This window comes from Eutrigla gurnardus, assembly GCF_963514095.1.
Source record: "Eutrigla gurnardus genome assembly, chromosome: 15".
Taxonomy (NCBI): Eukaryota; Metazoa; Chordata; class Actinopteri; order Perciformes; family Triglidae; genus Eutrigla; species Eutrigla gurnardus.
The window spans coordinates 15,604,654-15,630,357 of record NC_139938.1 but is presented as its reverse complement, the minus strand read 5'-3'; the positions used below and the strand labels follow the sequence as shown (position 1 = coordinate 15,630,357).

At 43.8% G+C, this 25,704-nt stretch overlaps 1 protein-coding gene across 2 annotated transcripts in view; it reads left to right on the top strand.

Moving 5' to 3' along the window:
* The window catches only part of tmem132e (transmembrane protein 132E), a 306,329-nt gene that overhangs the window by 184,937 nt on the left and 95,688 nt on the right, over nucleotides 1–25,704 (top strand). Inside the window, exons 1-2 of one of the 2 annotated variants that reach the window (XM_084029246.1) lie at nucleotides 21,709–22,104; nucleotides 22,695–23,661. In XM_084029246.1, the coding sequence (XP_083885372.1) occupies nucleotides 22,026–22,104; nucleotides 22,695–23,661 (1,046 nt within the window). In that variant the 5' untranslated portion in view covers nucleotides 21,709–22,025. Of the gene's footprint in view, nucleotides 1–21,708; nucleotides 22,105–22,694; nucleotides 23,662–25,704 lie in introns of those variants that run through there. The other variant, XM_084029247.1, reaches the window with a different exon arrangement.

Sequence of the window (25,704 nt, the reverse complement as noted above, 5' to 3'; positions counted from 1 at the left end):
AATCTCAGCGATGTAAGGAGCACGCCAGCACTGAGAGAAAAGATGCCGTTAGCGTTAGAACATGTGTTAATGAACACACATCAAGTGTGGAATAAAACAAGATGCATATTGTCAGATTCCTCTGTCACATTCCTGCTATTTTCTGCATCACAACACTTCCACGTGGATCGTGGAGGCTTAAACAGATTATGGGCATATGGACTTTTTTAACAGTTTTTCAGCGACGTGAAGCAAACTTGAACACTCACCAGTATCTTAACTGATTATCTGATCGTTTATTTCAAACATTAAGTTTGGGGACATTATTGATGGATGCACTGAAAGGAGACCAGAGTGGAGCTAACATTGATTTCCCTTATTAAAGCCTGAAGAAAATCAACATTATGTAAGAATAAAAATGCTTCAGGATTTCAAAGTGGTTTGTTGGACTTCATCTCTTCTCGGTTGCTCTTCCTGAGGTTTCTTCCTTTCCTTTTTTGTGATGTGAGGCTCCCTGGACACAGGATGTCGTATGATTATGAAGCCCTCTGAGGCACATTTGTGACTTTGGGCAATGTAAATAAATAGATTTCTGTAGCCACAGCTCACTTCCTCCCTGCTTCTCTGTCTTTAAGTGTTGGACTGCATCTTGACAAAAACATGCTGCCAGGCAGAATAATAGGTGACCACGTCTTCCACTCTGATAGATGGAGTGGCAGATCTTTGATCTGGTCCTCAGACGTCCTGCACTGCTCCACAGAAGAGCGCCGGCCTACAAGCTGGAGGAAGTATTGGAAAAATGACCTGAAACTCCAAAAATATGCCAAACCAAATGAGCGAGTCTTTGGTTTACGTGTCCAGAACTGACTCCCTGTAATATGAGCCTGTTGATGAAATGCATGAAACCTTTCCTCTCGACGAGTTTGGAAAAAATCTCCACATTCTTCGAGAGTTTCACGACTTTGGGCTCTTTTTTTACAGTGAGTAAAGTCGGCTTGTTTTGTGGCATCAAACGAACCCACTTGAGGCCAAATGTTCAATGTTGTGTAGCTGAGGTATTATTTATGCAGATCAGGTGCTGCAGTGCAATTTTAGAAAAACAGCTGCAGTGCAATTTTTTTGCAAAACAGAATGTGTCATGCAGTTTATTTGGGATCTGGTAACTTTTGGCCGACTCCACTGTGCATGTATGTGTGTGTCAGTCACCACTTTCAGGACAATAATAGGTCCGTTGTCAGGAAAGAGTCAACATACTGTCGTTCAATCCTGTCACCTTTTCACTGATGACGACAGACAAGCCCAACTTCTAAAGGGCACGACTTGCCCTTGACAGTACATATTTGCTGTGCTGTGATTTAGAGTTCCCCCTAATTGTGTTCGGGATGCTCATGCGCACTAGTACTCTCCGTCGTCCTTGAGGATTAGCTCTCTTTAAGATTAGTGGCCTGGGGGTATTTTACCGGCCTTTTTGGCAACTGTCTGCTGCTTTCAAAGACAATGACGGGAGCTGATGTGATCACCCAAAGTCCACCTGCTCATATTGTGTTCTTCCTGCGTCGAGTTAAGGTCTTGGCTCTAGTCCCTGACATTACTTGGCCACGCCCACCAGGGCTTACAACTGAAAGGTCCCGTAAGACATTCAGAGCATAGATATAGCAGAAATCAGCCATCGTTTATGAAAAGCTGTAGTGGAGTAATGTCTACCTGAGCACAGAATGAAGTCGCTCTCCCTCTGTGTGCATTGTTATCTTCTCCTTGCTCTGTCAACAGAGCAAGGAGAAGAGCAAGGCCGGCCACGTGTGCCTTTTTATTGAGCTACCCGGCAGCTCTTCAGGAAGCTTTGGTCCATATTTTATGCTTTTTTTTCAATACAATGGTTGTGCTTTGTGTTAAATAGCGTATCGTACATTTTTCAAAATAACAAAAACATGTTTTGGTGTCTGCCGAGCTGTTGTCCCTGGTGCTGGGAGGAGCCCTCTGTCAGTAAGGTGTCCCAGTTTGGGGGTTGGAAACCATAAACCTGTACGTGTGACAGAACTTCCATAGTTGGGTCCTGTGTGTGACACGCTGTCTGATGAGTGGAGGCTTAACCGTGAGCTCGCTCCACTGTGACTGTTATGGAGCCTGATATCCCTGCTTGTGCTCCACAAATGAGAAACCAACGTCTTTGTAAAAGTGATCAGAGCCGCAGTCATTTGCATTTCGCTGAGCCAGCAGCGTGATGTCGACTGATCGTGACATACCTCGTGGTAATTATCTATGAGAATGTAACTGTAGCACGAAATTGCAGACTTTTTAAAATATGTTCTCGCTCTGATTAAATTTAGAATTTTGATGACGGTTTCAGATCTGAAGTCGCAGCCGAACGGCGCCTGCAAAACGCACACAGACGCTCCCAAAAAGAAATCGCATTCACTTCTGTGGCCCCGTTTGATGCTGTTTTTCATCAATTATTGATGCCCCCTGTCCTCCTTCAGCCCTGCCTCCGACTCCTTCGTCCTAGGAGATTATCAACGAGAGCCCCCCTGTAATTCCAACAAACAGCTCGCTCTTTTGTTCCCATCTGCTCGAGCCTCCATCATGTTGACGTGAGGACAGACTGGAGCAGACACCTCCAGCTGTAGCGTCTGTACCTGTCCCACCCGGAGCCCACGCTACACTGTTTCCTTGAGGCGGCGTTAATCTCAGAAGACTGACGGCTTTGTGTGCTTGCCTCCCACAATTTGCCATAGCCGAGACCAGTTACGTCCCTCCGCCAAAGAATCAATATGGTGATAAAGTTCTGAGAGACGGGGGACAAATGGATTATTTTCCTCTCTTGAGATAATCCAACAGCTGTTAAACTGTGAAAGGTGGAGGGGCTGTAATTGTTGTGTCAGTTGCAGATGGCTTTATAGAAGGAGGTACATTCCTATGATTTAATGGAGGTGAGCGCCGGGAAAAAGGCAATTAGTGCTACAATGGATGAGACAATAGAGGCTCATGTACGTTTCTACTAATTGATCATGTAGCAGCTTCAGCCGGCGGAATGGATGGTCTAAAGCCTATTTGTTGTCTGGTTCTTTCGACTGTACACACACTTAAATCTCAATGATCCTGGCGACACTCGTGCGTATTAAAATCTTACCGTTTGAAACTGAAATTGCCAGAAACAACTCGACAAATCGTCGTTATTTTTGTTAAGCAATTAGTCGTTTGAGTAATTTGAGAATTCACTGCTTTTCTTGGTCTCACATTATCACAATTAGAATTTGTTTTCATTGAATGGCAACATGTCAGTTGAAGAAATATTTAAAAAGTGTGTTTTTAGTTAGTCCGGACATGCTGGATGAAGTGTTACTTCTACATTAAATGTGCTCACTATGACTTCTGGGGTTCACATGACACAATGAAGTCTATCTCGTCAGGCTTCAGGAGATGCGTTTGTGTCCAGCTTGACAGAGCACGGACCTATCGGCGTGCTGCGAGGAGATACCCGCCACCAGGGGGCGTGGCTTAGGTGTGCGTGAGTCTGGTCGTTCTAAAACAACAAGGGCGGCTCCTGAAGAGGATTTATCGTAGCTGCAGCATCAGAGCAGAGCACAGAACAACACTGGAAGCTTCTGTTAGAGCTGCTGGTTCATCAAATCCCCTTTAACAAAACAGTTTCCAATGTCGGCTTCTCAGATGGTTCTTTGATACAAACCATCGAGTCGGTCGGGCCACTATGCAAACTGGAAAAACAACCGCAGTGAAAGATAACCGGCATGTTCAGGTGGATGTTATTAACCAGCCGCATCGCTGGTTCACGAGGGGACAAGCAGTCAAACGGTGGTTGCTCATCTATTAAGTGCCGCTCGCCTGCCTGGTGTTGCAGTTTTCATACGTTTCACGGGCCGAGGCTAATCTTTCCACGACCAAGTAGATTAAGCTTGCAAAGCACTTATTTTTTTGCATAACAGGAGCAGAATTATTGTTTGCAAAGTGCAACAACACTCTGTCCTTGTGCAGAGTATTCCTCTATTCCTCTTGCATACTGTGTGTGTGTGTGTGTGTGTGTGTGTGTGTGTGTGTGTGTGTGTGTGTGTGCGTGTGTGTGTGTGCGTGTGTGTGTGTGCGTGTGCGTGTGTGTGTGTCTGTCTGCAGCTGGAGTGGCTAATTGATCCGTGAGGGAGAATTACTTTGGATGGAATCTATTTATTTTTTTGTGTGTGGACAAATGATTGAACCAATACTGGCCAATGCTGTGTGTTATGACGGCAGGAATGCAATTAATTGAATGTGTTCTTTTTGGCAACACAATAAATGATAATTGACCCGGTGTTGCCCCTAATTACAGCAGGGACTGTGTCATCTACAGCAGCCGCTGTTGCTTCAGGCGATAGACTAGTCTTTGCGAGATCCGGCAGATTTTCTGTGCATTTGGTTGAAAATAATGAACACGTCCGCCTCCTGTTTGGGTTGAATCGTTTTTTCATTAATCAATACTGCAAATCCTATGTGGGATCAAAAAACATACCACAAAAAATATAATAGAGCAGTTTCAAACAATCTCTTCCTACTGATACTTTCGCGATTCGAAATCCATAATCTGCATCGGCACATACTGGAAACGTGGATTCAATTTTCTCACAATCTCACTCTTAGAAATAAGGGAACCAAAAGGGTTTGTTCCTCCTGATTGGCTGAGGTTTTACACAGAACCATTAGGTTTTAGAGAAATGTTTTTTCAAGGGTTCCATTAAGAACATTTTCTAGAAGGAAGAGATTGCAGATTGAGGGGCCGTGGTTTGGGGGGAGAAAGGGATATTAACGGGTCTATAAAAGGGTTCTTGGTTGAACCCATGAGTAGGTTCTGGATGAACCATTGAGATATAAAATGTTCTCGATTGAACGCCATTGATTGTAGAATGCCATGGGTGGGTTCTAGATGAAATGCTTGAAATATAAAAGAGTTCTGCATAGAACACATTGGATGGGTTCTAGATAAAACTCTTGAAATTTGAAAGTGCTCACAATAGATATGTGGCCTGCGTAGGTTCTTGTTAGCACTCCTAGAAGGTGAAAATGTTCGGCATAGAACCTTCAGAGTGTGTTTGTGGCAGAACTATTACACCATTGAAGGGTGCTCTCTAGAACTATCATTCTGGGTGTAACGTTTCCCAGGTTATGTTTTACTCTTTATGTTGGGTTCTCAGTAGAAAGTTGCCAAAGAGTTAAAAGTGGAACCTTTATGAAACCTTTAAGGTTCTGGTGAGCACCTTTATTTCTTCGAGTGTATCTTTTCTCTGGACCAAAGGGGTGGAAAGTCTGGCAGAGTCACGTTGCCGGCTGTACGTCTGGTATTTTGAGGTCTGGCCACTAGGCTGAGCTTTGACTTGCTTGTTTCTTATTATAACAGTTCACAAATTCTCTAAAATGTTCACCGGCACTCTGTTGCTCTCCATTTCTTTCGCCCAGTTCTTTTGGGGGGCCAAGGACGAGTAATGCTGCCATCGCTAATCTCCCGTTCCCATGTTTTATCACAACGACAGAGAGGTAGTTGTGATAGAGCGGTCCGCGGGCTGAGTAATCCTTTTGACAAAATTGCAAGCGGTGTTTATTCAGGGCCTTTGACTGCAGCACAGAGGAGAGGCTTCATATCTGGAATGGGAAGCACACTCACACACTGGCAGCCTGGACAGCAGCAGCCTTGGCTTCTTTTTTTTAGCCCCGGCTTGTTCAATGATGTATCGCTGTTTGGCAGAGTGCTGTCACCTCTGTTTGAAAATGTCTTGATCCATTGTCCCATGCCGATGTCATCTCGTTGCCTGCTGTGTCTAAATCAGGCATATTTTATGTAAGACTTAGCCAAAGAATAAGCTATGTAGTAGTATTAAATGGCAGTTTTCATACTGACTGGTTTTCAACGTATATTCTGTATTCAAATGCCAATTCGAATAGTAAAAAAACTGATATTTGAATATGACGCACACTGAAAGCATGTAATTTTTCATCGACTTGCCCACTTAAAACCACTTGACATTTCTTCTGTTTAAAACAGAAAACTACACGTTTTATCTCGTGATATTTACAAGAAATGAACCATTCGTACACTGACGGTCTCCCTTGAAGCCGACCAGGAAGCCCTACGGCCCGCTTAATGGTCTGAAAAGGAAAGCGGGACTTCTTCTCCTTGTAAGCTCCATTAGAGAATAATGCTGGATCCGCCGTTCACCACGTCCACTTAGCCGGCGTCCACGTTGGCGAGGGCTCTTTGTCTTCCACCTATTCTTAAGACTCGGCTGCTTGATCCCTAAACAAACAGTCTCCTTGCCTTCCTATTCATTTTTCAAACCCAAAAGCCATAATATCTCCCCTGACGGTGAGTGCTGCCCCCGTACACGCTCCTAAGTGGAAAGCTCCAGTGCGTTCCTTTAGCCTCTCCAGCAGCATTGACCTTAGCCTTTGTAGCGTAGCGGGGGAAACGGCTCTGGAGGGAGAAGTCCGTCACTTTTCCTGCGTCCGCTGTGGTTATTCGGTGCGTCAATGTTGGATTCACTGTCTGAGTGCTTTTAAAGTAAGAAACGAACAAACCTGAGACTCTATTGTTCTCTCAATCAATAAATCATATGCCTCCACATGTTGGGGGTTTCGTTAATATTTAATCACGCCACTTGTTTCGCTTTTATCTGATAAATCACAAAAAGAGTTATTTCCAAGTCGGTGTCTTTGAATTGTTTGCTTTTATACGCCCCATTTGACGCAAAGAAACGATAAAGGTCGAATCTCAAAGGGATTAAAAAAAAAACACCTGTTGGAAGTGCTCTTCTTTCATATCTGTTGCATCCACCCGCCAGGACTTTCTATTGCTGACTTAATGTACACGCAGCATGCCTATGGTACGCTGTGGTTCACTTCTCATTACCAGACACTTGAGTTAATGAGATGTAAATATATTTCAGTTGTGGTCTCCCTCAAACACCAACTGGTCCCGTAGAATTAAGGTCTTAAAGTCCGGGTGTAGCAAAAATAATTAGGTGTTCTGAGTTTGCCACAGCACAGAAAGAAATATGTTATTACCACCCTGCATGATTTAAAAAAACAGAAAGTATATCATATTGGGTTTTTCATGAAAAGGAAGTGGTAATCTCTGTCTCTGAATGCCCTGAGCCACCCAGATTGATTATGTATTTATACAGTTACAGCATATACGATGTGTATACTTTCGCAGAAAGTTAAGCTCTATGGGCAGAGAGGCTAACTTGTGGTTCAGCACTATGTTAACTTTAATGCTAACGAGATCATTTAAATCTGTGACTCTTCTTCCAAACATCACCAGACTCAATTAATGAAATTCTGAAAGAGTAATAATAACGAACCATATCCGTGCATAGCCTATAAGGCTGACTACAGGCTATGTTAATACGACTACTACTGTTAATACTACTACTAATTGGTAGTTGCTAATTGGATGGAAACACGACTCTTTCCGTGATAAGATGAGTTCACTGCACTAAAGCTTTCCTGGATATTTTCCCTTCACGTCACATTTCCCACATAATAAACCCTGACATTTACTTATGGTGCCCCGCTCTCACACTTGGAGCCCAGACTGCACCTCGTCACTGAACCTGGCTGATGGGAACTTCATTCTCTGTAATTAACTGCGTTTAAACCTGCACAGTCCACCACCTGCACGTTGTCGTGAAACCCTCCTTTGTTTTCACTCCCACTGATGGAAAACCGATTAAGTCGGAGACGATGCCTGTCACATTTAATTAAGGAGTTTCTATTGTTGTGTTTATATTTGTTCACATTATGAAGTAATTTATCAATCTGCATAAACTAGCTTTGGCCTTTTTATTCATGATTTGTCAATGAATGCGTTCTGATCTGGTGAAGTTGTCCGAGGACACTGGGGACTGTCGGATGCTGCTGAAAATCAATACCAAGGTAAAAGTCGCAAAGCCTTGTAAAGGAAACATTTTGCAATATATGCCATTGTCCAACATCCATGTTTCCTTTTAAAACAGCTCATACTCCATGTACCCGTGTACTGCCTGTGTTGCTGTCAGTAAAGTTACTTGGCAGTTCATGTTATCCTCAGGCGGTCATTCTATTGATAAGACATTATAATGGACTGTAATGTCGAGTTTCCTGACGGCGTAATGGACACGTCCAGTTGAAGGAATTAATTCTCACTCTCAACTCATTAAATACCGTCGCTTGGTCGAATAACGCCAATGTAAAAGCATCTGTGTCATTACCAGTCGATCACAGCAGCTGACAGAGTATAAAAGTCTTTCCGCTGTTTTATCGTGGTTGGAGATTTTAGTTAATTCAGCCTCTGTGGCTTCGAGTCCCTCCACTCGGTGACCACACATTCAATCTGCCACTGGAGAAAAGACACCGTGTTGCTATGCTGGAATGAATTCTCACCCCTCTACTTGTCCCTGAGTGAGGGCTTTTTTTTCCTGACACCCCTGTTTCAGCTCGTTGTTATGGTGATTTGGCAGCGAGTTGTGTCACCCGTCGCCATGGTAACAGAACAACTAAAAGGCTGTGTTTGCGCGACGGTGATATGAAGAGAGGGGGGGGGGGATGTACAATAGACCTCCACCAAGTTAAACCAAAGGCTACTGCTCTTGCTGTTTGATTGATTTGAAAAAGTATCACAAGTAACCAAAACAAATGCCATTTGGGTCCCACGATGGCAAAAATGGGCCAGAGCACAATCACAGTTAAGTATATGATGTCATTCGAAGATATTTCAGGGGTTGGCAAACCTTTTTCTGAGCAAAGATATAAAGTCAGTAATTTCTCCATATTTATATTATAGTTGGGATCTGTGATGCGCAGAGAAGTGATTTCAGTTTAGTTAATGAGGAAGTTAGATAAAAGTTACTCGTCAAAGTTTTTTTTTTTTTTTTTTTTTACAAAAGTCAGAGGTCTTCTTCCAGCCAGAGAGTTTGACTCATTAATGCCAGTTAAACTTCATTAGGAGGAGTGGAGGCGCCATTGTAATCACAGACCAGTGGCTTGGCAGCGTGGGGTTGTGGACTTCACCCATCCTTTCACTGTTGCTGACTTAATGTCTCATCAGCGGTCGCCGTGCTGCCGTCTCCCTGCGGTTACACTGGGACAAAGAAAGTAGCTTCATCATCGACGATTAGCATTCAAGGTTATGCGATATCTGTACTTCACAACAATGTCAAACCTAAGAGAGGAACCAAGCTGGGAGCTCTCGTTTCAGGTCCTGTGTGAGTGTTAAAAACCTTTACTTTCCACCTCAAAGAAACTGCTGTCAAGGTGCCTCCAGCAATGAACCCCCCACCCCCCCACCCCCCGCTCGCTGGTCAACAAGCAAGTAGAGATGATTCTGATCCCACCGGGTGGCTCTCAGGTGTAAAGCAGGATGTGGTTTAAAGCGTTTGGGCTCATTAATAGCTTTCTTGAACAAACAAAAGGTTACAGAAATGTTAATACTATGACTAAACGTAATGCATGCCAGCACGGCGATGAGGAGCATCCCCACTGGCAATGAAATTTAATGATCAGAGGCAGGAAAATCAAAAGCAGAGAGGAAATATCCGCCCCCGCGCTGCCTACGGCCTCCCTCGGCAAATAACACGTGCGTCTACAAACCAATCTTATTTCCTCATCGCGGCTTTTCCGCAGGAGATCAGAATGAGGTCTCATTTTCAATTTGCAATCAGGGAAAAAAAAAAGAAAACATGACATCGTATTCAGAGATGTGAGTATTTGTGGCACAACTTCCAATATGTGTGGCGGAAAGGAAAATGTGAGGAGGGCAAAACTTTAACAATGCATGTACATGAAGTACAGATACTGACTCCGAAGACGGAGCTAAAAAGCAAATTTAAGATGGACGTATATACAGTATATACTATAAATACACTCATAACGATTCATCTAATATGAAAGGCTAGTGTACATTTGATTGATTTTACAGATGAGATGAAATGAAAAAACATTAGAGAACAGCTACAGTATATGCTCTTATTTAAAAAACATTTAACATGCATATATCTTTTCAATGACGTTATATTAAGTTGGGATTAATCAAACTTGCATGTATAATTTGCCTATTCAAGATAATATAAGGTGGCGTGGAAATTAAATTAATTCATATAATAACAAATCAATATATACTGTAGATGTGTCTTTTATGGCTTCCAATATAGAATATCATCAGCCCTCTCCTTCAACAGTGAGCTCCCTTCCTCTGGGGTAATAAAACCCACCTCTCCATATCTCAGTTAACTCTTTACATTGTCTTGCTCACCCCTTTGTTTCAATAATGAAGCTTGCCTTTAATCTTCGCGCGACATACTAATGGCCGACACCAGAAGACTGAAAACGTATATACGGCGATAAAAAGAAGCTTTGTCCGGTGTTGTATCCCGTTCCGATGTTCAGCAGAGCTTTATTATCCCCGAAGGGCTGCAATTAGAGCTGCGTGCTGCTGAATGTGGTCAGATACAATGAAAGACTGCCAATCTGTAACCTACAAAATCAGCATAATTTAGCATTACTACTCACGGCTATTACAATGAATGTGAGGGGCGTTAGCAGGGGGGGCAGAGTCACAAAGCTGAGACTTTCTGAAAAACGAGTGTCCGTCTGCAGTTAGCATCGGCCTGTGAATGATAATAATAATAATGCGAGAGTGGTCTCGTCCCGGGGATTGCATGCATCAGCGTTGTCCTTGCACTCCTCGGGGTGAAGCCTGACGGATCGGGTCGGAACGCTGGTATAAAACGGAGGTGAATTGACTGTAATGCAAGACGCTCTCTCATTTTTATGGATGTAACTTGATATATTTTCATTCAAATCATTTAGGTTATTTTTTTTCCTCATGTCTTTGGTTCATGGATGTGTGGCTTTATTGATCGCCACGGGGAAATTAGGTCGCTGCCTCTGTAAAAGTTATGGGATTTAGAAGGGGGGGGGGGGGGTAAAGGATTGGAAATTGAATCTAAATCAAGCAACAAAATGGTAAAACTAAGGAAAACAAATGAGTAAATTAATTGGACTATAAATGGTTTAATTACACAGACTAATACACATTAATTTGATGTATAGGAGAGAACTTTGCAGACGATACACAACACACAGACACCATCATTAATTAAATTTAAAAGGGAAAATTTAGAGTTTAACGCATGAAATAATGCAGTAAATCCTTTTGTATAGGAAATCCTTCTGCAACCGCGGCTGTATAATATTGTCAGGCTCAGATTACCTCACACAGCGTATCCCCCCCCCCCCCCCCCCCCCCCCCCCCCCATGGGAAATCCTGTTGTCTGGGGCCCTATGGATTGCGTCAGCCTCAGATCGCATTGAGGCACAGATCATGCTGCCTCTAGGCTTTTGCATCCTTTCATCGATACGCTGCTAATGCATGCAGCGGCCGAGCCTGTGAGGCAAGAGGACCAGAACGCAGGGGCCATGTTGGAAACCGAGGCACACACTAACTAGCCCCTACAGCTTCACAGGTCGGCTCTGGTGTGTGTGATCATGTTTCTGTGCTAGACTCAACTTCACACGCACACACACACAGAGGTCCGGCTCTCTGGTACTTGTTGAGGTTGATGGGGAATCTCATGCGAGCTGAATTTGAATCTTAAAGGTTCTTTGTTGACCAGCTTCCAAATACATTGAGAGAACAGCGAGGAGAGTGTGAAGACGTCTTCATCTGAGATAACCAGCAGCGATGAAGAGAATCAGAATACAATCAAAGAGAAGTACACTGCTGGAATGTGTGATCAAATGAAAACGCACCAGCACCAGCTGCTAACCGCTAACTAGCATGAGAAGACGCGCTCCATTGTCGTCAGCGCTCAGCCCAGTATTCACTATTTTGTTACATTGTAACCTGGAATTAAACATTTTTTTGGGTTGTTATTGAATAAAACAAAATAGTCAAAATTGGTGAAGCGACTCGTTTTCCAAATTTGAAAAGAAAAGAACTTGTTGTGTGCATATCGGCTTCGCTAGCCCCAGCATCGAATCTGGTGCTCTCAATTCCCCTCAGTCACATAATTAGATTGCACACAGGTGGACCTCATTAAACTAAATGTCACACGATCTGTCACATGATCTAACGGAGCACCATTAAATCCATTATTACAAAATGGGAAGAATATGGCACCGCAACAAATGGGCCAGGAGAGGACCAGTACTCACAGACCAGGCAAGAAGGCTATTAATCAGACAGGCAACAAAGAGACCAAAGAGACCCGGAGGAGCTGGAAAGCTCCACAGTATCTGTCTACAGGACCACTTTAGACCGTACACTCCACAGAGCTGAGCTTTATGGAAGAGTGGCCAGAGAAAAAGCCATTGCTTAAAAGGGGGGGAAAGAAGAAGAAGAAAACCCATTTGGAGTCTCCCACATGCCTTTTGGCAAACTCCAAATGTATCTACTTCTGGTCGTCTCTTGGCAGATTTGGTGCGGTGCCATAATCTTTCATTTTGTTAATGATGGGTTTCGTTCCACTGGATGATATGACAATTAAAATTCAGGTATTAAAAAATTCAGGTTTATAAAATATTGGCTTTTTTAATGTAAGTCAAACGACATGATTTAAATCTGAAATGTTCGTACACACTCAGTCACCTATTCGCCCTCCCTCCATGTTGGGTGTCTTGCTGGGATCTTGCCGGGTCCTTGGCCCCCCTGCGATGACACAGTGAACACAGGGCGGACCCGTATGTGGAAACCACTTGAAAGGGTTTATCTTTCCAGCAGGTGGAGCAGTGAATATCGAAGCTCAAGCGGTTTTCTGCTGCCTGAAATCAGCTGTTCTTATCATATTTGATGTTTACGAGGGCGTGTGCTTCCCACACAGAGCTTACGTTTCATGATTATTATCATATCGCGATCATACGTTGATGGTCGGGTCATGGAAATGCATTGCTGAAGCTCCAGCAGGAACCTACTGTAAGCCTGATGAAGAGTCCATGCAACCCACGGCCTAAACACAGAAACACGATCATGAGGCGACTTCAGCCGGTTGATGGTTGAAAAAACTGTGTTGAGTGAGATAGACCTTTTTATTTAAGTGTCAAGGGTTCGTTTACTTTAAGTGTGAATGAACTTTTCTGGAGAACTGCTGCTTCAAGCCTCAAATAATCAGTCAGAAGATTCCGTGTTTGCATGTTTGCTTCTTCAACAGACTTTGACTTTGGCCTCGTATAACTGGCGCTAGTTCTCATGATCAAAACCAGGAAGGCGGGAGGGACAAAAGAAACGCCAGTGACATAACTTCATTATAGATTCTTAGCGGGGCTTTAATTAGCAGACCATCACGTTATGGCTCTCATCAGTTTCTCCATTCAAACAAGCCTCTGCTGGACCCGATAAGGACAACTGATAAAATAAATTATGGATGATTTTTATGGGTGAATATAAAGGATCAATGATGAAAAGTTCCATTTGCCACTGATGGTGGTGCCACGCTGGTTATATATCCTTCCTCTTTAATCTGCAAATTAAGCCTCATTAAAGCTGCACTCTGAATTAGCGCTCTTATCAGCCTAAATTACAGAGTGAGACTTTAGCGGAGGAAACCTTCCATCTCCACTAATTGAGCGCACGTATTGACCGAGTTACGTCGTCGTGTCGGGGCATTTCTTGTCCACAGGAAGTGACTGATTGAAAAATCAAACTGAACCCCCCTCGGAGGGGCCGGCTTCATCCAGAGGAAGCTGCGGCCCCCACCAGTCTTAGATCATTAACCCTTCCCTTCCTCTTGTTATCCCTTTTGTATCATTGTCAAAGAGCAGTCACGGACCAGTTTCCCCCGAAGGCCTTCAGAGCCGTTAGAATATCTCAAAGTCTCCTTTCTACACAGTTCATTTCATTCAGGGAGTTTTCCCTGAAACACTTTTTCCCAGAAGAGCAAGAGACTAGTGGCGACTCGGCCCGATACGTGCGTAGACGAGTCCACTCGAGGAAGCAAAGGATCAAATGCCAATTATTTGTAAAGGTCAAGTAATGCTTATGGATGGATTGGGCTGGAATATTCATGAGACATTTACTGGATTATGGATTGGTTTGTAAAACCAAGGTGACTAAAAGGATTATAAGGTGAACAACAGATAGTAGTTTACACATGTTATGGAATAGTTCATCTTCAGGGGAAAAGCTTTGTGTTAATTACTGTGCATCTCCAAAGCATGTAATGTTGATTAAAGAAGCTTCTTTAAAATTGCTCATCCACCTTTGTAATTCCAAGATGAACTACTTATGATGAAGGGACGTGATAGCACAGTTTTTAAATATCACTTGGCTGCATACTGCAGGAATACTTTGGTAGTATTGTGATGAATGTCTGATTCAGAATATGTGGACAAACCTGATCAAAACGTCTTTCTGTGGGCATCGCCTCCTAAAACTTACAAAACTGCAGAGCCGACTATGTTTCGAGTTTGTGACTTATTTTATCACGTTATGTTTGTTTTGGCTAGTCACAAATATTTTTCCCCACGTATGGAGGGGTCGTGGTGGAGCCTGCCAAAAGTAATGTACTTACAGTTTTTCTCAGTCGCTTTGGTGCTTTTCTCACATCACTATTAACATTTTCACAGCCGTTAGTGCATTTCTCAAAACAATTAGTGCAAACTGCAAAACCTAGGATAACCTGCAAAAGCACGTCACTTGCTCAAAATAGATACCGGTAGTCCATTCCTCAAAAGCAAGTATTCATGTCAATGAAACTGCCAATGTCATCAAAATGAAAGTTTTGAAACCATCGTTTATGAACAAGATAGTCAAATGGATTTGTCATGTTTTCATTATGACAGTGTATTCTCTCAGTGTTTTCCAATGGAAAAAAAAGGGCCGGAACTCGGTGACACTACCTGAAAAAGACAGCACTATACACTACTTGTACAGCGCCATTTGAAAACTACAGTAAAGTTACACATTGCTGTAGTTAGGGGAGTAAGTGAGTACAAGACATTTTTACTGTATATGCTCTTTGCAATTCTACAGCATTATGCAAAAGAAAAATACACTACAGTCACTTATTTAGAACAAACATAAGAAACACCCTTTTGGTAGAGCTGTGCACAAATGTGAACAATATAACATAACAGTACATATTGTAACTGAACATAGGTAAATCACATATTTTCATCTACATCACAATGGATATCATCCCTTACAATGCAGCGAGGAAAGTATCTCCTGGAGTGAGTGAAAGCTGAAGAGAGCAATTGTTCAATTTAGGAGACATTTCCAGGAAAAAAATGATAAAGAAAGGTATAAAATTTGCTTGACAGAATTTGATAACTAGTTCAACAATTTTGTATGTAATGACTCAAGCAATGAAATGAAGACTATTAGTTTTATTGGGAACGACTTTTCAGCATCCGTAAGTATAGTTCATTTTGACTGACATGACATAAGCAAATGATAATGTTATCAAACAGCAGAGAATTGTATGAAATCAACTGATACACGTCCAAAAGCATTTGCTATTTGTTCAGAGGAAGGACACATTGCTACTATGATGTGCACAAATGACTAAATGTTGTGGAGGTTGAACTAATAGTTAGGAGAATTTTCATTCTGATCTGAGAAAAGCACCAAAGCGACTGAGAGAAACTGTATTTTAACCGAAACCACAATCTTTTACTAAACCTAAACAAGCAGTCAGTTGTAATTAAGAATGACAAAAACTAGAATGCTAATATGCAGTGCCTTGCAAAGTCCTCACTCCATTGGTGGTTTACCTGTTTTGCATTATAAATGTAAGAATTTTTTAATTGGATTTTATCTAATAGACCTATGAAATTGTCAAAATTGGTGAACTGAAATGGAAAAATTAGTTTTCAATAATTCTGGAATACTAAAAAGTGATGTGTGCAAATATAAATAGAGGGGCTTTTTCTCCACAATCAGATCAGATCCAGATTAATATTGAAGCATTTACAATCAGCAGTATTTTTTGTTTAACTCTGTAAGTAAAGGAGGACCGGATGTTTTCGGGTCGCCGACATGGAACATTTCCTCGTGCTGTTTTAGGATAAATGTCCAAGAGATGCAGCTTGATGAGATGAATGCGTTTAATGGCTGAAATCAGCGAATGACTGAATGAATGATGGGCTGCATCTGGCTTTTTATTTTTGTGGCTTTGGCAGCTCTGAGTTCTTGTTTACTTATCGTGTCAAATCTGTGGCTATGCATAAACCGAAAGGACCAATTGGAGAGCAGTTTGGTAAAGAGTTTAAAAACGAATATATGTCCCCGGTTGATGCATTGCTCGCTCATAAATGTGATAAATGAGAAAAACAAACTTCCGGCTGCGCCTCTCTGCGCTGCATCGACATTGTAATCGCTGCTGGTGGACGTTTCTGTGATGTGAAGCCGGACAGCACACATGCTGCTGCAGCTGTGGACGGCCGTATCCTTGTTTCTGCTTCATTGGGATGTCAGCTGCACATGATGTGATTACTGAGCTGCTGATTCACATCTTAGATCCCTTTAATCTGACGGAAATGTGACTTGTGCACACGCTTCGGGGCACATATAATGGAGGGAAATATATGACAATTAGCCTGCAGGACCACTGATTGAATGTACTTTTACTCAAATTCACCAAATTGGTCCATCTTCATGCAAATGCATGCGCTGGACAATCCTTCCCCAGTGTGACGGAAACTTGAATATAATTTCTATATGCATAGAGATGAAAACTGATGAAATATAAAGCCGCACACACAGTTCCAGATAAGCTGTCTGCAGTCCATTTGTGAATGTAATCCAGGTCTGACTGAGATGGATAATGAGTCAAAAAATGGGACCAACTCCGCTATTGTTTCAAGTGCTAATACAGCGTTCACCCCCAGGCTAGCGTGTCTTTTCATCTGCATTTTGTGTTGCATTCATAGCTAATTGGATGGTAATGTGAATCATTTTAACATTATGGGCCTCTATTTGCATTCACGTCTGTGCAAACGTAGAATCTGACTAAATAACAGCGAAGTTTATGAGAAGGTGCGTATTTGTGGAGTGTAATCTCACGCTGTAACGCAGCGTGATAAGGAGGTAATGAGGACTTTGTTTGCGCGTCGAAAAGGTATCAGTTTGCAGTTCTTACTGTAACAGCAGCTCAGTGATACCGAGAGCCGAGTTAAAGAAGGAGGCGGCGGAGGGTAAGATGGAGATCGATCAGGAAGCCCTCAGAGCTGGAACATTAGTAATGCTGTAAAGGATGCCCCGTCTCTCTCTAAACCCTCTCAACAATTTCTCCTGACCTTTTACTTGAAGAGACATTTATGCACTTCTCTTCCTCAAGATCAAATGTCTGCCCTCCTCATAACATCCTCTCTATATATTTCCCCTTGACTTGGCAGTCGGCTTTTATGTTTGACAGTTTTTGTACGAGCAGCGAGACACACAGCCGAGTGTTTCATTTAACTTTGGAACAAGGCTTTTTAGCTTCGGTCTGCTAAATACTCAACAGATACCTCCACCCACCGACACACACACACACACACACACACATATATATACACCCACATCAAGCGACAGGTGGGCTTCACTGCTTGAAAAGTCCCTTCCTGTTTTGATGCTGGTACATGTGAAAGGAACGGATATCTAGTTTCAGTGAAATGTGTTAAATTCAGAATTCAGGGCATTAATAAAGCAGTTAAGTCGCGCTCACTCTCTACGTTATCGGAGTTTGCCTGTGCTTTGCCTAGATAGCCGGACCAGCCGCACATGCTTTTAGTGCATGTGAGCGTTTCCCACCAGCTAGCTAGCGGCCGTCTGCAGCTGATAACGCCGTCCCGGAAGTATTAGCTCCCACCCTCTGGTGTCCCTTCATATAAAACCGTGGCAGGTACCACTACCGCCGTTTTATCTTCTTTGGATCTACTTTGAGCTTGTTAAATCCGCCGGCGGCGTGTTGCCCTGGTAACGCCTCTTCACTACGTCACGTCTTTACCGCCTCGGTGCTCGGAGCATTTAGCTAGAACGCCGTCTCTCCTCGTCTCGCCTCTGATGCGGCTCTCCATTGCCGTCTCAGAGGCGTAACATTCTGATACGAGGCAGAATAACGGCAGAATACTCCCGCAAAGAAAAGGCTACAGATATGCTCTGAATGTGAAAAACCTTTTTGGTGGAGAAATTTATTGCACAAAAGCCTTCCTGCATTCAATTCTGATAAAATAAAATAAAGCTGGTTGTGGATGTGTATGAAAGATAATGAAGTTCTAAAATACCAACAAAAAAAAAAACACCAATAAGTGGATCGAATCCTCCACTGAGGTAAATCAGCACTATTGTATTTGGAAACGTTGGCTTTTTTCTCCTCATCTGAAGAGTCTGTCTGATAGGCATTACCGTTGAAGTGGCTGATACTTCCATTAATTGACATGAGACAAAGTAATCTGATGAATACAAAGGGCCTTAGAATAGACACCCACTCGTTACACACACACACACACACACACATGCACACACACACACACACAGCAGATGTTTCGTGTAATGGGAGCACAACAGGAAGAGAATTCAATTCAATGTGGCCCGAGGTCTAATAGGACATCAAGTGGAAGAGGAAGGTGATAGGGTTTCACACTGGAAGCCCATCTGCCCCCCCTTCAAACCCACCCAGCTACGTTGTTAGACTGAAACGAGACGAGAGCACCCTGATGCATCATCGGCTGTAATCACCTCCTCAAATGACACCGTCGGGCCTCGGGGTTAAGAGGGAAGGGCCAAAGATTTGTTTTTGTTTGATGGCATCCGATGCATGTGGTGTCATAGTGCACTTTCATTGCATTTGAAAGGGATTAGGAGACTCCTGGGCGGCAGTCAGGTGACCCCCAGGCCTCACATGAAAGTATCTGTGCCATTGTTAGTTCACAGTCCCCAGGAGGTTGACAGAGGCAACAGCCCATTGTGCTTTTGGCACAGAATACTCAGTAGACTCACGCAAAGTACTTTGTGGCAGAAACACCCATATGCGACTATCAGCCACTGAGCCGTTCCACTGCTGGATGAGGGACTGTTCACACCTTCTAGTATCACACACTGATCTCAAGCAACATGCAATGAAATCATTTGATTTCATATCATGTGTCTCTGTTGGCATTCGTGATGTTTACAGTAGCGATCGGGGGGAAATCGATACAGCGTAGTATCGCGATAGTTTGTGTGGCAATGTTGTATTAATACATAGACGTCAAGTACCGTTATTTTTTTATATAAACTATTAGTATTGCAAGTACAGGGTAAGTTAAACCTTATGGTGACAATTGCTTTTTCAGTCCACTAGATGGTGCTGATTTTTTTTTTGCGGGTTGGGTCATGGGTGAAGTCAGCGGGATTGGCAGGAAGTTGTTCAAAACAAGTTAAGTGCAATGAAATTAGTGAAAATATCTTCTTGGATAAAACAGATATTATACAAACAGAATAATTTGTAGTTGAAAAATGTAATAAATCACAATATTTTGCATTCTATGTTATCGTAGTAACAAGTAAAGAAAGTCCATGAGCAGCACAGTGTCAAATGTTTTGATCGTGTATGGAGGATTGTTGTCCTAATGCAGTTATTCCGGAGATCATATCTTGTTTCATCATAACCATTTTTGTTTCCTCAGTGGCCCTAAAATAAAATTCATGGTGTTAAATATGGAAGTCACGTAACAAAACTATGGTAAAATAAGTTGACTTGGTTCAACACGGCACACAAACCCCAAAGCCCAGAGTGAAAGTCCTGTGTTTGTTTGACTCTTTATACTACATTGATCGCTCTGAGCATCTTATATTAACACGGCTGGTTTTACATTGGGGTTAGTTGAAATGCTGCTTCGTCTCAAGCCAGGATAATTCTACCAAAAGTAAATATGAATCACAATCAGTCTTTGAATTCGATTTATTGTTTTGTTACCCATTTCCAAGGGGAAATGCTTCACCTTGCCAAAAATGCTTCTCACACCTCACTTACTCTGCTGCACCCTGTTTGACTTGAACCTGCAGCTAGATTACATTGCACACCACCGACGCTGCAAACGGTCACATATTGTGTTGTTATCGCCTTGCTCGCACGCTCAAATAACGGCGGCAAGCTGTTCGGAGTCGCAGTTTTACCTTAAGTTCCCCGAATGTGGCCCTGCAGCCTCCCCCGTCTTTAAAACGAACAGATGCAGGAGGGGGAAGCAGTCAGAGGCACCAAGTCAGAGGCAAAAGTGCTTTAAAAAACGAAATTACCAATAAAACAAACAGCGGCAAGCTGGAAACCATTTTGTTTTGGGCTGTTTGGCTGGCAGTAGGTGCTTGTGGAACACATGGGGACACACTTTCTTTAAGAGCCTTGCTCAAGGACACCTCGACAGTGGGTTTTGTCGGGTGTTACCTTCACGCGTTGGCTTTGAAAAAGGCCCAGCAGGCCTTGGGGATGCGAGGCTTCTCAGCTGCCTCCAGACGAGGGAGCAAAGTGGTCGGTAATGCTCTTCTAATATCTTCTTACTTTTTTTAACGGCGCAATAAAATCTCACAGAGCTTTTACATTAACGTTGGCAGGTGTATGAAACGTACATCCCTCTACGTGAGGTTTTTCCTGAGGCGTAGATTCTCCCAGTTTTTTTCGCGGGTTGCCGTGGGACTTGGTAAAACATACAGTAACAGTGGGAGAAGCGAGCGGCAGTGGCTTCTGCCTTTGGACCCGCGAGACCGAAGCAGAAGGTGCTCTGGTGGAGGAGCTTAAGGAAGTTTATGGATGGCTGTGCATATTTGTCACTTTTAATTTTGATTAAGGCAAGAGCTGCTCTTTCCAAACACAAACACACACACATTCCTGCGAGGTAGAGAGCTTCTGGTCGATAAAGACTAGACAGCCTCTCAGTAGCTCCTCTCGTCGCTCCTCCAGCCGCCTCTACGGCTTCAACTGCTCATTTGTAAGTGCGGGATGTTTTCCCCCTCGGCTGTGGCTTCATCTTTTGTTGCCCTCACTGTTTGCCATTCAGTTTATGGGGCCCACACACACACACACACACACACATCCATGGATCCCCCTCTCTTTTATTATGGGAATTCCAGGCACATGTGAGTGAAGCAGGGAGGCGGTCCAAATGCTATCCCCCCCTCCGGCCGACGGTATCCCCTCATTCTCATGGATTTCTCAGGGGGGGCTGAAGCAGACGTAAAAAAGATGTGGGGGGAGGAGAGCTCGGCTAATTCATCAATAATCTTTACCTAATCCCTCCCTCTCCCCTTCTCGTTTCTCACTCTCGTACTCTCCCTCTCTGCCTGGAGGCATTCAAGCAACACATCCATCCCCCGCCCCACACACACACACACACACACACACACACACACACACACACACACACACACACACACACACACACACAGTCTGCCTGAACACGTCCAGAGGGAGAGGGATGAATCGAGCCGGGGAGTGTTATTTCTTTCGCCTCCACATGTGTGTGTCGGTGTGTGTGTGTGTGTGTGTGTGCGTGGTGTAAGTCGAGTCCTCCGAGTGCTGCGTGTGTCTGACCGGGAGCTCAAATGCTGATTATAGACTAGAGACTAGGTGTGGCAAGATGGGGCGGCGTCAAAAGGCTTTTGTCTCTGGTTCCCGTACAGCCCACCAACCCGGGGAGGAGGTCTCTGCCTGTCTATCAGAGTCCGTCCCGGAGCCAACGCACATAGTCTGGGATTGTAAGAGCTGCTGCGTTTGGGGGGCTGAGCCGCTCTGAAACCAAGACCTGAGCCCCGGTGAATCCAGACCGGCACAAGTTCAAGAAGCTCCGTGGAAACCTTTATTGGAAGATACTGCCGGAGTGTTTTTTTCCCTTTTTTTTTTTTTTTGCTTTCTCCACTCTCATTTATTCTTCTTTCGCAACTCATGACAAAGATTTTCTAAAGAGAAACCAAGACATAAACTTTTGTGGAGTGCCTGCTGAGTAACAAACCTTTTGAAGAGGCTTTTTCCTTTTTTTGGGGTGGGTTGGGGGATTTTAAAAAGAGCCTCTTGATTTTTCTTTTCTTTTTGTTTCAGATTTTAAAAGGATGCAATTTCAATGATAAAACCATTTGGAATATGGGACTTTTAATCTATGATTTGGACCATGGGGACAGGCAACTATGTTTCTGTGCTCAGCTCTGGGTAATTTTGATAAGTATGTCACATTTATTCCGTTTGTTCTACAATGATTTCGTCGAACTTAGATTCCACTGTCGCGGCGCGTTATGTTGACTTGTTTTTCTCAACAAGTGCAGCACAGTGCGACGGATAATGTTCGCACTGTTAAAATACAAACTTATTCCAACTTATTCTGTAGATTTACTCATTTTTTTGTGCTTTTAAGATTTGAAAACACACGTGTGTGTGTGTGTGTGTGTGTGTGCGCGTGTGCGCTCCAGTTCAGATAGTTGAACACTGAACAGTCAAACACTGATTGAATGTGTTGTTAAGTCCCAGATAAAGATCACGAGCCGTGAACAACCTGTTCCAGTGGATAGCCTGCGCTCTTGTGCTCGGGATGCTTTACATGTATTGACCAGATGTCATCTGATTAGCGTGCGTTGACCTCCTCCCCTTCTCCTCTCCACAGCTGACTGAGCAGAGCTCTGTCACTTCCTGTTTATAACTCATGCACCGTTTTGATTCCTCCTTTCTCCTTCTCCCCGTCATATATTGCAACACTTTCTCGTTAAAATAGAAAAGTACTCAAATGTGTAACCTCTCATTTCCTTCCTGTCTCCGCAGCTCTTGCAGGTAAAATCTCTCCGACCAGCTCCGATGCTCTCCTCAGCTCCTCGGTGATGACGGCCAGTCCGCTGCCACCCAACGTGTACCTTCCCGCCAACTTCAAAATGTCCAACGCACAACTGGCTTTCTTCTTGCGGGAGGCTCAGGTCATGGGACAAACGGTCGGCGGCGGCAGCAAGAGCAGCAGTAGCCCCAGCACTGGACACCCGCTGCAGCGCTCTGAGAGTTTCGTGGTTTTCCAGACAAAAGACCTCCCTGCCATCAACATAAGCTTTGGGCCTTTTGCCCGGGACCAGGCGCTGTCCAAGGAGCTGCTCCAGCCAGCCAGTCCGCTGGATATTCCCGGCCAGCTGACGGTCAACTGGAAGGTGAGGGCCTTCATTGTGCAGGCTCGGGTCTTCTCCAACAACCCCACGGTCCAGGTGTTTTTCTACATCGCCGGCCGCGACTGGGACGACTTCAAGGCTCAGGACAAGCTGCCCTGCGTCCGTCTGCACGCCTTCCGGGACGTCCGTGAAATTAAAACCTCCTGCCGCATGAAAGGCAACCTGGCCCAGTGCTTGGCCCAGCTGGAGCTGCCCCCGTCCTGGTTTAACACCAACGTGGCCCCGCTGGGCCGCAGGAAAGGCTCCACCGACGGGCTCCTGGATGGGCTCACCAGCGAGACCCTGCAGGCGGAGCTCTACTACACGCTGCACGGGCCCAGCCTGGACGGGGAGTGCAGCGAGGGCTCAGGTCACCGGGGTCCCGGCGTCTCCAGGGGAGAGCCTCTGTCACAGCACCCCCTGCTGCGCATCGGGAGCATCAGCCTGTACCAGGCCAGTCAGGAGCAGCTGCTGGTGGACAAGCAGCTAGACAAGAACATGTTCCTCAGGTTGCCTGAGAAACCCCTGAAGCCCGGAGAAACACTGAGGATCTTCCTCTACCTGATGCCCAACTCCACCGTCGAACAGTTCACCCTCAGGTAGGTCTCCTTTCCATAATATACTCTGATTGCTGTCATATTCATTCTGTTTCCATCTCGTCTCATTTAATGTGTTTGTATTTGCAAATTTGGCCTTTGGGGGGAAAAAAGCTTTTAAAATGCAGAGCAGAAGTTCATTCTTAGAGTTTTCTTGTTGACATTCAATCAAATACGCAAGATGAATAAACAATTTCTTGGTTCCTTGGTAGACCTCAGCCAACATTAGTCTTCTCTCTCCTGTCATATATATATATATTTATATATATAAGTATGTACATGTAAAACTCTCTTCAATCACGCTCACACATCTGCAGTCTGTCCTTATGCAGTGTGAATTCTGCATTTAACAGAGTGAAGAGGCTGATAAGAAAAACAGGATCCACATGTTCACATCCATTAAAGGAGCAATTATCACTGCACTGGATGTCGTCATCACAGTCTTTATAATCGGCCTCATTCAAAGCAGCGTAATTAGATGAAGGTTTATGCATACCCTCAAAATGTATTCCCACATAGGATAGCATACAATCACGGTGCGCATGTAAGTGTTGCCAAGTGTTATGCGATATCGGTTTATGCAGTATTCTTCTGCAATGCCATTTATGTTCATTTTAGGTCTAAAGAGCCAAATTAGCATGTAATCACATATCTTTTGGCTGAGCTCAGTGATGTGCCAGCAGTAATTAAAGTCAGGTAGGGTATTTTTTAAAAAAAAAAAGGAAAAGTGTAGCAGCAGTGTTCGGTTCAAGTGCTGGCTTAACTTCCAGAGATTTCTTTCTTTGTTTCCTTAATGGTAAATGGCCTCATTTATAGAGCGCTTTTGTCCAAAGCGCTTTACAGTAATGACTGACATTCACCCATTCATACACACATTCACACACCGAGGGTAGTCAACCACGCAGGGCGACAGCCAGCTCGTCAGGAGCAATTGCATTGAGGTGTCTTGCTCAGGGACACCAGGGATCAAACCTGCAATCTTGCGGTTGCCAGCCAACCCGCTCTACCTCCTGAGCTAATGCCCCTCCTCTCAGGGAAAGGATTGTAGGAATCATTTGCAGTGAACCGTTTAAAAGACCAGGTAACTGTTGTTGATCACACATTCTAGTGCATCGCTACAGCGTCACAAAACATTCAATTCTATAGTAACATACCATTAATTCTGGATTAAATTAGCATTTTACCTATTCAATTGACTTCTGTTGTGCTGGAATATTTGTAATGATTTTTTTTTTATGTATGTGCCTTTTTCTCCTATTGTGAATGCATTTATTATGTCATCATTTTATTAGCATATCCGTAAAATGAGGCAAAAGTCTATTCAACTCAAATAACAGAACGGTATTTGAGTACATATGTACATCTAGGAGCCATCAGTCTTTATTTTTCTTTTAATTAACGTATTACACACAAAAACACGACTTTCACGCAGGAGACCAGTGTTTGTGTCTAGTGTGGAACCACATCTTGTTTGAGCTCACAAGTTTATGTTTAACTTTCACATGTTTAAAGTGCCATGTGAACTTTCTAAACAGCCTAAACCGGGAGGAGTTTTCCAAAGAAATGATGTTGTAGTTGCCTTAATCCAAGCAGGGTTTTATGTTTGAACCATGCGGCAGTAGTCGATTGCCATAGTTTGACATGCTGGGCCACCCAGTGTGTTCGAAACTGTCCGACAAAGTGTTGGGAATGAGGAGATGGAGTAAGAGCAGGGTTGGATCAACCCACCTCACCCTCGTTACCTTTCACTGTCTTAAACTGATACGGATAATTCTCTTTGAGCTCTGTTTTTGGTCTCCACCAACTTTCCTGCAGGAAATATCTGCCTCTTCAGCTGGTAAAAGTGCCAGTCTGTAACTGTCTGCTGTGTGTTGCTGACAGGAAGTGTCCGTTGGCTTTTACAGCTGTTTCTGCTGAGACCAGCTGTGGCTGTAAACGCCACTAACACATTAAATTGAATACCTCCGGTTGGTCAGAGCTCCTACGCTTCAAGACGCTCTACATTCCCCTCCATGTCAGGGATGCCGTGTCAACACGCTTGATAAA